General features: G+C 39.0%; 1 protein-coding gene across 1 annotated transcript in view; it reads left to right on the top strand.

The window, feature by feature from the left end:
* The window catches only part of PCSK2 (proprotein convertase subtilisin/kexin type 2), a 96,597-nt gene that overhangs the window by 39,659 nt on the left and 39,332 nt on the right, over positions 1 to 17,606 (top strand). The window contains exons 3-5 of the mRNA XM_010706507.3: positions 5,753 to 5,866; positions 7,500 to 7,608; positions 9,741 to 9,778. Coding sequence (XP_010704809.2) covers positions 5,753 to 5,866; positions 7,500 to 7,608; positions 9,741 to 9,778 — 261 coding nt within the window. The remainder of the gene's footprint in view (positions 1 to 5,752; positions 5,867 to 7,499; positions 7,609 to 9,740; positions 9,779 to 17,606) is intronic.

The following is a 17,606-nucleotide window of genomic DNA, read 5'->3' on the forward strand; positions in this document are numbered from 1 at the left end:
TTAGGTAACCTTAGTAACCTCAGGTTATTAACAGCAGATGTCAGGAATCCAACCATAAATTGAATCATATATGAATCATAAATGAATATAGGGAAGAACCGGTAGAATGGGGGAAGAACCCAGCTGCCAGCTTAAGTGAATTTCTGTGCCAGGTGGAGCAGTTCTTAAATCAGGCAGTACTTTCCTTCCAGTTACCTGCTCTTGACTTTCACAAACTTGATTGCTGATAGTACTTCTGGAGGCACTCATACAAGCTGTAATTAGCTGGAGATGGTCCCTCTTTTCTTCGGGATAAGTTTGAGAAGAGAGATTGATAATTTGGTAGAAGAGAAGCAGCTATATTGGAAAGAAAAAATGGCTACATTAACTAGCTATGCTTGGGGACCAATCTCTTGTTATTACTGAGAGGAAATAGTTTTTTTCATGGACTGGGGGCAGCTATTTAAAATGCTGGGGGGAACATCCCTCCTTGTGAGGATGTAGAAGATAGGAAAAGATTGCTGAAGATTTGTTTTCAAACATCTAGTTTTAGTGTTTGACTGATATTTTGGGTATTTACGTTTAGAGGAATATGTATTGACCTGGAAATAGCAGCAGGAGCATTTTGCTATTGGTGCTCTGCACTTTTCTCTTAATAATTTGCAGGCATTTTCATTGCCAGGTGTGAGTGTAATTTGAAAAAAAAAAAAAGGCTGGGTTTTCTAAGCTGAGAATGGCTGAAGTCCTGTCTCTGTATTGGAGCCCTGGTACTGCCGCCTTGTCCTCTGGTGTGCCTTCAGCCACGTCCAGCTCCTGTAACTGTATGTCAGAGCTCAACTTCCCATTGCTAACAGGAGAATCAACCATTAGTTTGAAAAGTGACGTGTCGTATGGTGACAGGCTCTCTGCTTCTGAGAATTTTCCCTATTTGTCAGGGAGCCAAGTCCTTGAAAGAATGGTTGATTGAGAATGGGTAACACACCCGTAATCTGGGAGCAATGCTTAGTCACATACACTCCCAGGGAAGCCCTTTCTAACATTTAAAAGTCCTTTGGTTTTGTTTGATTCATCTGACTTCAGCTGCAGTTCAAGTAACACTAGGTCTGTACTCTCTTTTCTCTAGTGAGGATGGTCAAAGTTACTCTTTTTACTTCGCAGTGGAAAGTCTCACTTAACTTCATTACTTTGGGGCTTTAGGAAAAACGTAGAAGAATGTGAAATGGATATTCTTCAGACATTCCTGAGCTTCTTCCCAGCAAGCTGCTGCTGGACAATGTGGATGATGAGAGTAAACTCTGTGAATGGAATCAGTATTTCCCTCTCTTTACATGGATGGAGTGGATAGTAAAATGAAATCTTTTCATCTGTGTTTACTTAGAAATCAGAGATGAAAAATAGACGCCTGTTGGGGACTGGCATCAGAGAGAGGATGCCATTTGTGGCTAAGACCCTGACAAGGTGCTGTAGGTGTTTTATATCCCATTTTCATTCCTTTTTTGAAGGCTATCAGGTGTGAGGATCTCACAGACTCACTTGAACTTCTCTGTCTCTATCTTTTGTTGCCACAATTTGCGTTTAATAGCAGCAGTCAGGACGACTCTCCAGTAGACGGAGATGGTTTGCTGGTTGATGCCTTCAGATATGTGGACATGCTCTTCCAAGCCACCTTCACGGGAGGCTGTTCCTCTGCACAGTTTGTAGGGCTTAAGACTAACCATCGACTTGACTTCTTAAAAAATGTGGGCAACTGGCTTTCAACTTCCTTCTTCACCTTCAGCAGCAGACCTACTTTGAACTCAGTCTTTAGAGAGAAAAGATTCACCGCTTCTTTGGGTTGATCATCTTACTACTGTGTTTTTTTTTAAAGCCATGCAAGTCATGCTTACTAGATGTCATCCCTAGAACTGTCTTTTTCCACTGGAATTTGGCCTGAATTCTCCTGTTGTCATGTTCTTGATTCTTGAGGTTGGGGGTTGTGTGTACTGTTCCACTTTTTATACCCACTGGTATAATTTAGTAAATCTGTCATTTATGCTCAGTATAATGGAGTCATTTAACTGCAGGAACTCAACAGTATAATTAACCCTGTTTCTTCAAAACGAGGAGCTGATTGTCTTGGCATTCGTAGGAGCATAGAGCATAGTTAGAGTGCTGTGGTTGCTGGCCTTCCCGGAGCAGTATTGCAGACAATCGATTATTTTGTTAATTTGTTCTGCATCAGTATCCTGCAGTTTTATTATCATCCAAGTGGCTTTATGCACCATGCATAAGTACAAGTATATTAAAAATCAATACCTGAACCTCTTTCCCATCATCCATGGACTGTACCTTCTTTGATACATGACCTTCTTTTTCTGATAATAGCACACCTAGTAACTTTTGCATGATCTAGCCACATGCTAATAAAATACACGCTCACTTCTTAACTCTCTATCATAATGAAGAAGAAATAAATATATTAAGAACGAAATAAATAAAAGCTATTATTGCTGACAAGCCTAAATTTGAGACAGTGAAAAACAGGCTCATTTTGAAAGGAAGTTTTGTTTCTTCACTAATTTCTAATAAGTGTCGTGCTTAACAGGCTCAAAGCCTTCAGAGATGCTATTACCAAAAGTCTGTCTTACAAAGACTGCTTTTCCTGCTTCAGTTAGAGAAATAAGTATTTAGAAGACGGCATGAGGATGCATTACGGATTTCTTTGCTGGCTGGATTCCAAGTCTGAACATGAAAAAAATACGGTATTTTTATTTTGTACTACGTCTATTATAAGATCAGAATGTTCTTCAGTGATTTTCTACCTTTCTACATGCAAAAATGTGATCCCAAGTTCTCTCTTGTATGCATTTTTAAAACTTACTACCTGCAGCAAGATACTTAATGCATTTATGTTACAGATATCATTGGGAAGCCTGTAAGAAGAAATCCTTCAGATAGAAGCAAAATAAGATGTGGATCCTCTTCAGGAGTAGGTCAAGGACAAGTTTACAGCTGAGGAAAAGTACTATTTTTCTGGTAGATGTACCCTATTGGCAGGAGGACAAGGTTTCACTCCCATCAACTATCTGCTAAGTGGCAGTTCTCTGCTGAAATCATTGGAATTACATCAAGGATAAATTTACTCCACCTGGGATTTTTTTTTTTCTGGAATATATGGACGTTTTCTGATCTTAGGATAGCATTTTCATCAGGCAAGTTCGTTCTTCTTGTGCAGGGAAAATTCTTACACAAGGCACCTGAATGAGGCATTTTGTAGCTTCTGTGATGAGGAAGGTGCCAAGGCTTTACCCAAACCTTTCAACTCATTTCATGGCAAGAAAGCCTAGTCTGTTTTGAATGTGACTCTGCAAGTTGATATCATTACTGAGCTTAATGAGAAAAGCCTTGTTTCTGTAGGGTTTAGGAGACCTCAGACATTCTGAAATAGTTACTCTTTGAATGGCAATATCTCGCGTGCCTTATGTCCATGTAAATACTCAGCCTGTTAAGAGTGGTTTTAGTTCAGAGAAGGTTATACATCCTTTTCACATATATTTCCACCTCTTGGGGAATTACAATATTGTGTAATGTAATATAATAAAAGATACAAATTATATTTTATTGTACTGATATAACAAATCAGAGAAATGAGGTGATCCTGAAGAGTGAAGTCAGCCTGTGCCATTTCTGCAAATTGCTCCTCACTTTCTTCAGCTTGTCCTAAAGAAAAGCCAGGGCTCCAAAACATTGCTTTTTAATTAGTGGAATTCTTTTTGTACTAAATCCTAATTCAGTGCCTTAATGCAGCAGGTCCTGCAGAGCCAGCAAGCTTGCGTGGGCACATAAATGCATGAATCTTTCTTTCTGGCATCCCTCTAACTGAGAGTTGGCTTCTGTTCATAATTATTTCATGTGGTGACAGCTCGGGGTTTGCAATTGCAAGCATGGAGGCAGGGGTGGTAACAGAGTCAGGCATAATGACAGGTGATTGCTCTGTTGTCTCCATGGCATCACTGAGACTTATCTTAGAGGTATCAAACAGTGTGCTTACACCTTTCTTTATATGGATACCTGGCCACCTGTACCCAAAGTACACCTGGTATGGCTCCTACTTAGTCACTGTCTTCTTTTCAGCTTATTTTGCATTAGTTTTTCACGTTCTTTTCCATCTGCTTTGGTTTTAATGAACATGAACAAGTAATAGAAACGTATATAAATGAAAGCACCTACCAGTTCAATATTTTATCATTTTGCACCTCTAATTAAGGAATTGGAATTCATGAAAGTAAGTTTTTAGAAACACTGATACTGCTTCTTCAGCACAGATCAGTTCTTTCTGGTATCCTCTTTCTGAGTGCGTCACATATGCCTCACCCTGCTCACTATGAACTGGCATTAAGCTCTCAAGGTTATAATGAGGCAATGTAGCTGTGAGGAAAATAGCTTTTAGCACCAGTCAGTTGGATCCCTGTTTCATCTTGGTCACAGGCATCTCGCTGAGCCCTGTCCTTTGAGGCTCCTGCTTTAATTAACGGAGATGGAAGGACACCTCCAAGAATGACTCAACTCTTCTAAGGTCTAATTTGGCCTTTGGAGGAATTTCTCCTCTGTTGAATTCTGTCTGACACTACGTGAGTTACTGTGACACATCAGGGTATGCATCTTCTTAATCAGAAATGCCAAAGCCACACTTGTAGAAATGGCTACTTAAGTTATAAGGTTTCCTTAATAACCATGGGTTGTTTTGGCATTGTGGTGGTAGTGTTGTTTTCTTTTAAAGAAAATGCCTAAGAAAATGTTAGTTTCTCTACCTCGTTTCTGCATCTCAAAGTTTACTCAATGTATCGTTTTAAGCTTTCCTCTTTGATTAAGAGGGGTGAATATATATATATATGTATAAAAATGAAATATTTGGACTATTATGCAATCTTGGTTCTATATGTTAGGTTGAATGTTATCACGTATGATAGTGATGATTAGAACCATTCCGTGGTGTCCTCTTACATTTTTGCAAATAAGATGATTATGATCTGACACTTGTAGTTTCTGCCTCCAAAGATTCTTGTGTGTCTCACTTTTCTTGTTTTTTATAGTGCATAGGAACATATTTTAGTGGGGTTTTTTGTTTGTTTATAAAGAAAAGGATCTCAAACGATTGCAGCTTGTTTTGCACAGCCAGTATTCTCACAGCTTACACTTCAGCCAGCTTGGTCCATTTAGTGGCCATTTTGCTGTCTAGCTTTTCTTGCCAATGCATTTATTTATCACTTATTAATAACAAAGATAATCCCTGAAAGTGCATCTGTCTGTAAGCTGTGTTTCCAAGAACTTCAGGAGTACAATGAGAACACATAGCACCAGATCCTTTTCTCCCAGCAAATCTAATCTCCCATCTATCTAATACTCTGAAAATGCCCTAGAGGAAAGTCTGGAAAAAAGTGTGACTGAGGCCTCATTTTATCAAATGCAGCTTGGAATATTCATACTGGGAATTAGTTACATAATTTTATCATCTAATAATGATGTTTTGATTGTGATGGCTAGGAGAAAGAAAAGTATGGCAAGAAAGGTCCGTGTCAATGATGTCAGAGTAGGGTCTCTTTCTTGCACAAATCCTCTATTATCTAAAATGCATTCCTCCAGGTAGGGCACTTTTGAGTGTCTCTTTTCTCCATAGCCATCTTCCCCTGTGATTTCAGAACCCTTATCTCTCCTGGAGAGAAAGGAAACAAAGCCAAAAACATCTTTATGGTGAAGAACGTTCAGCTAAAGATGTAAAAATTAATCCTTCCAGGTCAAGAAGGCTGTGCAGCAGGAAGGCTTCAGCAGAAGAAAGCGAGGATATAGAGACATCAATGACATTGACATCAACATGAATGATCCTTTATTTACAAAGCAGTGGTACTTGGTAAGTTCTGAAAGAAAATCACAGTAAGCGTAACTAAGTAATTGGCATTCAAATTACTTTGTGCTGGTACAGTGTCTTGCAAGAGTTCTTTCCAATTATCTTATAAGAATTTGGGAATGAATCCAAGGCTCTGTTGTGTTGTTTTTAACTGAGCCTCTTTTATGCTGGGAAGACCCAGCAAATTTCAGGAGCTAGATTTCATTTCAGTCAATGGAAAGATTCTCAACAGGCTTGAAAGAGAACTGTACTGGTGTCCTGGGGCATTCCTGGTGTGCTGATGTGACCCCTAAAACTGCATATGAATCATGTCTTTGATTGAGCTGTTGCCAGGCAAAACAGTTATAGAATTACAACAAAAAGTTCTAGTATACTTGCTAGAAAAAAAATTGAGGTTTTTCTTTTCTTTTGTAAATCTGAATACTGCTTAATTGATTTTCTTCAGTCAAAAGCAGAATTTTGGCTTTAAGCCAATGTCAAAATAAATTAATATTTTACTGAATTGTTTCATTTTTAATGTGTCATATTTTACAGGGAGAAGTTTTTAGTCTTGAAAGAATATATATTTTTTTTGCATGAAAGTAACTAAGAAAGATGTCTTTCTATTAAAACTTTGATAAAGTAATTTTCCTCAATTTTAACACTGTGACATATGTAGAATTTTGTAAATATGGTACCATCTTGTTCACTTAAGTTGACTCTTTTTGTTTATGAATAGTATGTCTCAATCTCTTTCCTTCTAAAGCATTTCCTATGCTTTGTGAATCTATCAGATATGTCGTTGTTTTTTTTTTCCCAAGATAAGAGTTGCCAGATGAATGAGAGTGTGTAAGCATGTCTGAGACTTCACCCATGGTGAAATGATGAACTAAAATGTGGATTGATTCACTTCATTGTTGTACTTCAATCAATCAAAATATCACAGTGATGACAGTAACCATTTTTAAAAATCAAGCTATACGTTTAGAATTTAGATTATTAAGTGCACAGAAGTGCATTTTGAAATGAGAAATGGTATCTGGCATAAAGTTGAATAGTTCTGCATCTGGAATAGCAAAATTCATATTCGTTCCAACATGGAACTTGAGAAATTTGTGAATGAGATTGGTAAGCACAACTTCTGTCTGAAGGCATGGGATTGCCCTGAGGAGTCAGACCCACACAGAGACCCATAAAGTCCAACTAGTTATCCTTTCTGCTCAAAGCAGGCCTAACTTTTTAATCCAAAAAGTAATTTCTGATATTAAAACCAGAGGGACTGAATTTCAGTAGCTCCCTGCTTTCAGTAAATACTGTTACGGTTACCTGCCCATAGAGAAGTCCTCTGTAGTATCTACTGGTGCAACTTTTAATAGCTTAACTGCACTGATACACTTGAGGAGAAAAATATTCCTTGGGTTGAAAAGATTCAGAGTTCAACCAAATCTTATAAACCACAAAGAAGTGAATTTACCATGGTAACTCTTTTTTTTAAACTTAAGGCAGTAGATATGCTTACAGAGAGACTAATACTCCAAAGCAGATGGGATTTATTTTCTATATCAAAGATGCATGCAAAGACATAAAGACGGAATCGGTGTCTGTGGAAGTGTGTCTGCGAGGTAAAAAGAGCTGTTCTTCTTCACTGATCTATTAGATTAACACTGGTCAAGCAGATGGGACGCCTGGACTTGATCTTAACGTAGCTGAGGCATGGGAGCTGGGATACACGGGGAAAGGAGTTACCATAGGAATTATGGATGATGGTAAGTGAGGACTGCCTGCTACTTTAATATTTTTAAGTAGCTTTTTCCATGCAATCAAAGTCAAAAAAAGATTAAAAAGTAATAATGGATTGCTTATAGTGCTGAGACTACCAGTCTTCGGGGAAAATACATGTCCAGTAGGGACAGAGAAGCACAGATATCCAAAGCAGTCATAGTGGTATGCAATTATCAAACAGCAATCTTCGAGGGCACATTATAATGACCATAAAACCAAAGGAAAGACTCCCCTTGACTTCTGTAGGTACTGACTGGAGGACTTAATTGCCTCGCAAAAAGTACTTACAAAAACATTTTCTGGGTTGCATTATTCTCAAAGTCATACTTCTACAGCTGAAATAATTAAACACTTTCATGCTGAATGTCAATAAAGACCTGTATATTAAATATATTACTAATTTGAGGCTAAGTTCAAGGAAGATGAACATAACAGGTGTAGCGAAGTCGCAGCAGCTCTTAGGGCTAGATGTTGAATATTTTGCTTTTAAGATGGCTGAATAATATTAAAAATAAATAAAGAGACTGCATCCATATGTTTTCTGGGATTAGCTGACATGGGTCCTCATCCATTTCTGTTTTTAGTTTGCTCATTCCTAAGGCAAAGATTTCATGGAAATGAGACAGTAGATTCAGACATACAGATATTGATGTCATGAAAAATCACATTTTTACTGTTCCCACAGAGGCAGGAATTTGCTTTCAGAGTGACTAGATGTGATTAGGACATGGGGTTGACAACAAACTGATTAAGCTTAAAGTCAAAGAAAGCTGTCGAGAAGTGTTAGCCCATCAGATGTAACTTTTAGAGACAGGAGTAATTTATTCTATATTCAGTTCTAGTAAGTATGGAATAGAGCTCCTGCATGAAACGATTCTTCACTGAGTCCTCTGTTGCCCATATCCCTTTTGAATCACCAAGGGCCTCCACAGATGCAAGGATCCCTTCTTGCAAATCTAATGCTAAGGATCCTACATAATGGAAGGTAATATTTTCATCAGGAAAATCATAATAATATGCCATTATACTTGCAGATATAATTAAGCACATAGCAAAATGCAGGTTGGAGGCATAGGGCACGGTAATGTTCAAAGCAAAGCATGAAATCGGTGGCCATTTCTTTGTACGCTTTAACTGAATATCTAACAGGTTAATTTATTTCATCTGAGTGTAGATCTGCCGCTTCTGTTGTTCCATCCATGGGGATTTGTGCATTTATCAGCTTTGGAAATAATTCTTGCGTGAGCATATTCCGCACCACTGCCTTGTTCCAGGTTTAGCAAACTGCTGAGGTGTGGAGCCTCCATTTAAACTCATGCTTTGTAAAATATCAGGGTTACTATTTTCTGTGCATCTCCTTGATCCTTTGGATATGGCATTCTTGTTTTCTTCTCACCTGCTACCTAAGTGTCTGGTTTGCTTAGCATTCCAGGGATCTGAGAGTTCCTTCTGGCATTTTCAGTGCCTGTAGTGTTAAGCACAAACCAGATGAGCTCCAGTGAACATTTAGCTTGTTTGGGATTTCTGTTTTGTGTCAGCTTTTTGAAGTATGGGAATGCTCAGAATCTAAGTGTCTCGATATTGTACCTCATGAAGCCCAGATCTCAGACTGCAACCTATGCTCAGATATCTGCTTGAACAGTCTAATCCACATTTTCTCTCTACTTAGATTACTATTGTCAGTGGTTAAAAATTCCATTTTTGTGCGCTCTACCGATGTAGTGTTTGCTGATGTTCACAGACTTGGTACACTTCGCTGTACGTGGCAGCTCTTTGTACATAGATACATTATGATTTAAGCTAGTCTTAGCAAACAAATATGATGTAATTGACAAAACAGGCCAATAAATGTCATCACCAAGCTCACTTTCTCAACTTGCACTTGAATTTTGGCACAAATGATTGACAACTTTAGGTGGGGCTGCATCAGAAGCGATGTCCCAGTTTATAAATCAATACATAAAAACTGAAATTTCATTTCAATCAATGGCATTATTCACCATGATTGTTTACCTACAGCTGCAAGGGAGCTTAGTTTTTTGTTTTGTGTGATGATTAGAAAATATTTTTGAAACTCTTAACCTTCAGTTTGTTTTCTCTCATTATTTTATTGCAGGAATTGATTATCTGCATCCTGATCTTGCCTCTAATTATGTAAGTACATGCTGACCTTTTCTGTAAAATGTGAATTTTCCTATTGTTATTGCCCTTCTTTGTTACAAAACTGTAAGCAGTGAAGAGGCTAACAGTACAGCTGAACCACTGATCTTAGTGATGATACATTTCATATTGAAATAAGCAGACTAAAAATGGGGCTGCCTATGCAAGGAATGAAAAGGTTGACAAGGCTTTTTATAAAGGAATGACAGTGCTGGCGCACATTAAATAAGCTGCAGTTTGCAGTATTGGATTTGGGACAGAAATGAGTAACCTGGGAATTGGCTCTAAATCCTGTGTTATTAAGATGCAGAACACACCTGTCACTTGGAAGGCCATGGAGCTGTGGGGTGTTGCAAGGCTGCTATTGTTCACCATGGCTCAAGCACGTATTAGCTTTTGAAACCTCCAGGAACAGCTTAATTCCTTTATAACAGGTGATTTGGTCTGGTGCTCCAAAGCATGCACAGGGCAGATTGCGTATTACCAGCACACACAGTGTCAACTGATTGCTCCTCATACATACCTCAGGTTTACTTTTAGACTTGCAGCTTTTAATCTTTCTTAATTCTTCCAGACTCTTCCCAGCCCCTCATGGTCACTAGCACTCGTGTCCCCAGGTGTCTACAAGGGCTCCCAGCATCCTCAGGCTGCCTTGGTGGTGTGCTGCTTTCACACTGTGTTTAAGGCAGTGAGGGTAAAAAGCTGTGGTTCTTTGCCTGATGAGTTGCAGAGTCTCAGCTTTAGGTCTTGCTCCTTTACTGCAGTCAGCAGCTTTCTTTCAATAAACCAGGCTTCTTCAGCTGAGCAATGTGGTTTGGTTTTCAACTGCAGTTAAATGAAAAGAACAAAAGCAACTGGAAATTTGGGTTAAATGACCCATTCAGAAAGAACGGCTCAAAAATTAGAAAGAATAGGGCAATTACTTTTATATATTAGTTACAACTTGGAAAATAATAGGCAACACACAGGATGAAAACCTGTTTCTTGTAGTAAATAGCTAAGCACCTCTGGAGGAGAATATATGGGTAGAGACTTTGGGCGAAGGATTTGGGAAATAGCTGACTGGAGAGGTGCAAGATAACCTGTTTCACTTGTTATGAACTGGCTTAATAACTCGACAGCAGCTAATTAAACCTTCTGCCCTAACTGCAAAACCCTCACCCATGAGGAATAACTCAGTAAGTGTTTCAATAAGTTTGTATGAATTAAAAATGTTATTAAAAGATAGCCTTTGTCATCACAGGAATTGTTCTCAGCGTGTATGTTTTTAGCATACAATCTAAGGCCAGAATTTGCTTTTTGCTCACTTATTTGCTTTTGCAGCAGAGGCATGAACAAAGCACAAGAGAATATTCTGTTTCTAAAATAATCGTGTTTTGAATAAACAAGATACAACTATGTACCTGTATCTGGTCTAATGCAAAGTAGGAACATTTCTGTTGTTAGCAGTGAACCTAGGATCATGCCCAGAAACTAAAAATAGATTTTTAGTAATACTGTGTTTTGTCTTTCAATTCTAAAAATGTTTTCTGTCTGATGGGTAAATTCTCGTCAGGCTTAGCAAGATGTGTTCTTTTTAGAGTGGCAATAGTGAGTATTTTAGTATCTAATGGAAAATAGAGTAGAGAATGTCATGACAATGAAGATATCATGCTAGAAGTCGGAAAACAGTGGAGCTGGAGATAGACAAAACTATTGGGCTGAAACAGGAGAAGAAAAGCTGAATGGGAAAGGAGAAAACAAATATTTTAGTGGTAGGCGTGGAAGACTTGTGAAGAAATTGATCTTGAAGAGAGAATCTTAAAAATTCTGTGTAGCAGTGGTTCTGTTTAAACACAGAATGATCTGGTTGTGAAGCAGTAATCAGACTGTTGAGGGATGAACAGCAGTTACATGGCCAGTGCTAAGTTAGGCCTGGCTTGGACAGGGCAGGTCAATAGCCAGGCATAGAGGAGAAGGCTGAGGAACAGGGGGTTGGTCTGACAAATAACCATTATGGAGCAGCAGAAACTCTATCTGAAAGATCACAGACTTATAGTAGTTACAAACCCAATGCTTTTAATATAGAAATCTGAAAACGGGGGCTGAATATGCCAGAGGATGCTGCCAGGAAAAGTGCTGATAAATTAGCGCATTATATGCAAGGTAAGCAGGGAGAGATGCTGGCACCTCCTCGCAGGGATGGCTGTAGTAGCTGTGTCTGAGAGGTGGCTGCTGAAGGGCAAGGTCAAGTCCTGCTCCCGCTGCTAAATTTTCCATCTCCTCACTCACTGAAGCACAGCACAGCGATTGCAGGGCTCAGTTCACCCCTGCTTTACCTCTCCTCCTCTCTCTGCAAGGCTGCACATGCCTCTGAATCCTAGGAGACCCTGCTCTGATAGCTTCTGCTGCATCTTTAGAGGCCACAAGGGCATTTTTTCCCAGTAGGTAGTAATTTGGGCATGAACTAAAGACAAGAACTTAAATCCAACCTGGAGGAAAGATTGGTTTAGAGCTGGAAAGGCAATGAAGTCAGTCTCTTAGGAATGGATTTTTAATTCTCTTCAGCAATTGCAGTCACCCTTGCACAGTTCCTCTACATGTTTAGCATTTCATGGCATTTGCACTTTGGGACAGCTTTCTTTTAGGCTGCACTGTTTATATTTAGGAAATTAAAAGTTTGTTTCTCAAGTGCATAAATGCCTGCATATCATGGCAATATCTGTTCATTTTCTTGAAAAACTGGGAACAATTAGAAAGTTTCTCAAAGGTGATGCTTTCAGCACGTTAGCATTTTTCAAGTACAAAACCTTAGCTTGATTGTATGGTTTCAGTTGGCTTTTATGTTTTGAATTGCTGTTTTATTTTGCTTGACCAGCTTAACGGAGGTTTAGCACTTAGATACAGTGAGGATCAGAAAGAGCTCTCTAAAAGAAAAACAAACCATTTTGTATTTTTTTTTCCTTAATTTCAATGACATGTGGTCTATCCTTGTCTTGCAGGGCACTCAGACAATATCACTTTTTGAGTATCACATAGTCTATGTGTGTTCAACCTTTTGGCTTGCTTGGGCTGCACTGAGTGAAGAGGAATTGTCTTTAGCCACATATAAAATATATAATATAGCTACTGTTTATAAAAAACAAAACATTTTATTTTTAAATGTTTTTTATTATAACAAAAGAGAGCAACAAAACCATAAACCAGTGTGATATGTGACCCCGTCTTTATGACAGACGCATCAGGCTGGTTCAGTGGCAGTGGTTGCAGTTCTCAGTGAGCTCTCAGGTGTTTGTCAGAGATTTTTGATGACATTTTACTCTTTGTGTGTTTCATCCTGAAGAACTGTTGTCCACAGATGTACATACTGCCAAAAAGCAGTGACAGGAATAAGGCAAATTGTGAACGGAGCAGTATTTCTCTCCGCTAAGATATATTTTAGAGAAGTCTGGTATAGAGACGTAATCAGATTTTTGAGTTGAATATCTGATTGCAACTTGAAACATTGCATTTGAAAGGTCTCAGGTAAATCTATTTGTGTCAACTGAAAATGGAATCTCAAATACAACAAAAAATTGATGATTTTTTTTTTTTTTTGAAATCTTGAAAACTATTCTCAAATTCCTTTATTAAAACAGTAAGTACGGCTGCTTTTTTTTTTTTTTTTTTTTTTTTTTTTGCTGTTCACAGGACTGTGTTTAGCCAGTATAACACAATGCAAAGAGTTACTTGCCATTTGCCAGCACTGCACAGCAACCCTCCCTGTGCCCTGGTTTTAGCCCAGGGGTGGGCTGGGCCAGGTCACTCAGTGGGGCAGGAGGAGGCTGCAGGATGGGCTGGGCCATGTGTGCTGTGTGGGTCATGGGTTGGACATGCCTGTGTTAGTCTAAAAGATTATTCTTATGCATATGAAACTTTCTAATTAGGATTGATTTATGTCTTGGATGTCTTTTCTTTTAGAAAGTCTGATATGTCAAAGGTGGTTTTGTCCCAAATTGGGGTGCAGAATTGACGCTGCAGCCACAAAAATGGGAAGGGGGAATGAGGAAAAATGTATTGTTTCAGTAATTTTGTTCAAAATATATTTCACATTTCCCAGAGTTAAATATTTCATTGCTTTTCCTACAACAGCCCAAGAAACCTCAGAATTCAAATAGGTAACATCTAGTCTTTCTATGTGAATGAAATACATTCTCCATTTGTATCCAGCTCACTCCAACCAAACCCCAAATGCCCTTTTAACTGGCCAAGAGAATTATGAACCTTTATTCCTTCCCGACAGCCTTCCTATACGTATGAAAAGAAGCATGCTTTCTCACAATCTGGATGGACTGCTCTCCCAGTACCCCACTCACCACTGCAGTCCTCAGGGTTTTGGGGGTTATTGCAAAGCCGGAATTTTCCATTCTGCACTGTGAATGCAGAGATTCATTGTCAAAGGATCGATATTTTCCTCCATGCCTTGGAAACCCTGCAGAGGTTCAGCCTTCAGGAAATTATTTTTTTCCCCACAAAGAGAACCCTTCTTTATGAACTGATAATTAAAAAGCTGAAGCCTAATGCACTCCGTGCTTTTCTTTCAACTCAGACTGTGCTTACAAAGCCAGCAATTTTCAGGACTGACTTCTCTGAGATACAGCATCTGAGTGAGAAAGAGGAGAGTAACAAGGGCTGCATATTAGATGTGTCTAGTAAAAGAGGAGAACAGCAGCAGCGGGGGTTGTGCAGTACAAACTTTAAAACATTCTTTTAAAGAAAAGCCTAAGGGAGCAAGCAGATCTGTGTGCCATGAGCAGAAATACGAACTGATCTCTCCCTCACATGAGTTTGTATTCTGTAACTCTCATACTTGGCTCGTGTCTGCTGGTGAAGGTCAGTGTAGCTGCATTATCCCATTTACAGCAGCAGGGAGCTGATCATCTCGTGTAAGTGGATTTATCCCTGATTAGCAGTGGTGAACAAAATCAGAGTCCCACCAAGGCACTCAGACCAGGACTAAAAAATTGCTGGTTTCAATGCCTGAACTCTGCTTGAAGCTAAAAGCTTTTCTAAAAAATATATATATATATAAAATAAAAAAAGGAAGGAGGGAGTAAGGGAGAGGGCATGTCTAACATCTGTTATGGTAGAACAAGTGACTGAGCAGAGAACTTTTTAAAAGGTATTAATACCTGTAAAATGGGAATCATGCAGCCATTCTTAGTGATGGATAGTAATATAATATGTTCAGATAACATGACTTCCTGTTTTTTCTTCCCTCTGGACTTGCCTGTCTTCTCTCTCCGACTGACTACAACTCAAGATGCAAAGCAATCTCTCTCTCTCTCTCTCAACTTTTGGGGTCTTGTCACCAGCAGTTGTGCTAGCAGGTCCCCCTGTCCTGCCAAGAGGCACACAGAATACTTTTAGGATAATTATAAGCAGAGAAGCAGGGAAATGTTTTCTGCTATGATCTGCAATTTCCATTGTTTACTAGAGGAACATACGCATTGCTGAATAATTTTTACAGCCAGAAAAGAAATAAATAGTACAGGCAATAAATTATATACTGTGGTATCTGCAGTAAAGTTAGCCATGGCATAAAGGATCTTTTTTCTTAGCCTCCCCTGCATGCAAAGGGAGGCTGTATGCCAGTGATGATGTAGCACTGTAAATCGTCAGCATCTCCCCTAAAATTCCTCAGCCTAGTGATGAGATTTTGTAAGTTGACAGGGCTCCATTGACAGCTGTTGAACCTTGCTACTCTGACCCTGCTGATCTACTTCACTGAAATCCCAACCGATGTAATGCCTGAGTCAAACAGAATTCACTTATAAGTGAAAAAAAACTTTGCCCTTCTAAGACAAAAACTTGGAGGAAACTGTCTGAAAATCTTGAAAAGCTCCCAGAATTCCCACACTGCTGTTAATGTCAGCTTAGGGAATCCAGAGGGATCTTAAAGCCAAAACATATCAGAGTCATGCTCATCCCTGCCTGGCATCAGTGAGTGATTTGAGTTAGCTTGAGGAGATCAGGTTCTTACAGAGAGAACTTCAAAAGAGCCTGTCACAGCTGCACAGTTGCAGCTCCTACTGCATTTCAAAGGTTTATTGAGTGCATACTGCATACACTATGCGCTTAATGTCAATAAAGCTTTATTGCTAATACATCAAAGGTATTTTATGGGCAAACTCTACACCCTGGTCATTATTGCTAGTACCTATTTTTAATTGCAATGTTGAAGTAACATTACCATATCAAAAGATAAAGAACAAACTGTTTCAGATAGTTCAATACATCGCTAATTGGATTTTAGATTGCTTGGTTTCTCTCTTTTTTTTTTTTTTTTTTTAAATGTGTTGCTTTGGGGTTGGGTATTTTGCTAATAGATTTTCCAAAATAAATGCTAGCATATCAATTAAAAATTATCCACCAAAATCTGGGATTAATTGCATCCTTCTTCTAACACTTTGCAAATTCACTCTGCACACTTTGATGGATGTTCTTGAAGTAGATTGTGGCAGAATTTTCATCAAGAAATTGTTGAGAGAGAAAATGAAACCTCTCTTTAGCCAGGCTAGAAGGATGCAGTCTGGCTGATGCCTTAGCAACAGAAACTGATGGCCTTCTGTCAGCTGTTTATGTTGCTCAGATGACTTCTAGCAGCTAGGAAGCTGGTTTCAGTGTTTGGAAGATGATCGTTAAGGACATGCAAGATGCTGAGGTTTCATTGGCATGACTTAGAATTTACGGGGAAGGGAATGAAGATCTCCGTGTCAGACTTGGCAGGTTTTTTTCTGTTACTCTGTGCAGGATCAGCTTCTGGACTCATCTCTGTTCTGTGCAATCTGTTTTTTTTCTCTGAACATATGGAAAGCTGAAAAAGAGCTGAGGCCTCCTCTGATAAGATCAGCCAGGCAAAAGGGGTGCTTTGCATACTTGGAAGGCCTGAGTTTACCAAGTACAGAAAATGCTTAATGTCATGTAATACGTAATGAAGCCCCTCCAACAGTCCTTTCCTCCTCCCCAGCTCCCAGCAGCAGCTGCTTTTACAGGTACATGTTACACTGGAGCTCATGTGGTGCAGTTTACTTAAGATGATTGCACAGTTCTCTATCTTGTAGCTACTTAAAATAGTCACTGTTGTTGGGAGAGAGAAGCCACAGTGCTATGTAAGGGAGACATCAGTGTCTTCTTACTTCATGAAAAATAAGAATGTTTTGTAACCAAATATGTTATCAAAACCTTATAGCTTTCAACTCAATTAAAAATGGAAGAGCTGAAAGAATTTAAAACTATTTCTCCTCCGGATCATTAAGTGTGGCCATGAGCCATAGAAAGAGGCTTTTGCTGAAGAGGAGGCAGTAACTCGTGAAGGAGGCACAACTGCCTTAGCAAGAGACAGCTTGTGTCACACACAGCTGTTTTTATAGCTGAAAACAGGATTTCTCATATCAAAAGATGTTATGATAATGCATTTGCCAAAGTCCATTGTGGGAGAACTAGACTCCAAATACTTGGCTCTTTCCAAGTGCTCTGTGTTCAGCACCATCTACACAACTGAAGTTGGCACTGTTCTGTGGATGTGGACCTCTTCAGGCCAACTAATCTATGCTGGCTGTATAATATCCTCAAAGTACAATTCTTCCAGAATCAGAATGATTGATGTATGGTAGCTGCACTTACCTGAGATTATTTCCAAACAATAAATGCTGCAAAAAGTTTTCAGCTTTCTGCTGTACTATAACCACCTGAAAAGGATATTTGTCATGTTAAATGCATGCTTCATGTGCAAGCAACGTGACGTGGTGCCAAAGATACTCATTTTGCAAGCTAAGGACCACACATTATCCACAGCAGTTAT

Source organism: Meleagris gallopavo, chromosome 2, assembly GCF_905368555.1.
Source record: "Meleagris gallopavo chromosome 2, MGAL_WU_HG_1.1, whole genome shotgun sequence".
Lineage (NCBI taxonomy): Eukaryota > Metazoa > Chordata > Aves > Galliformes > Phasianidae > Meleagris > Meleagris gallopavo.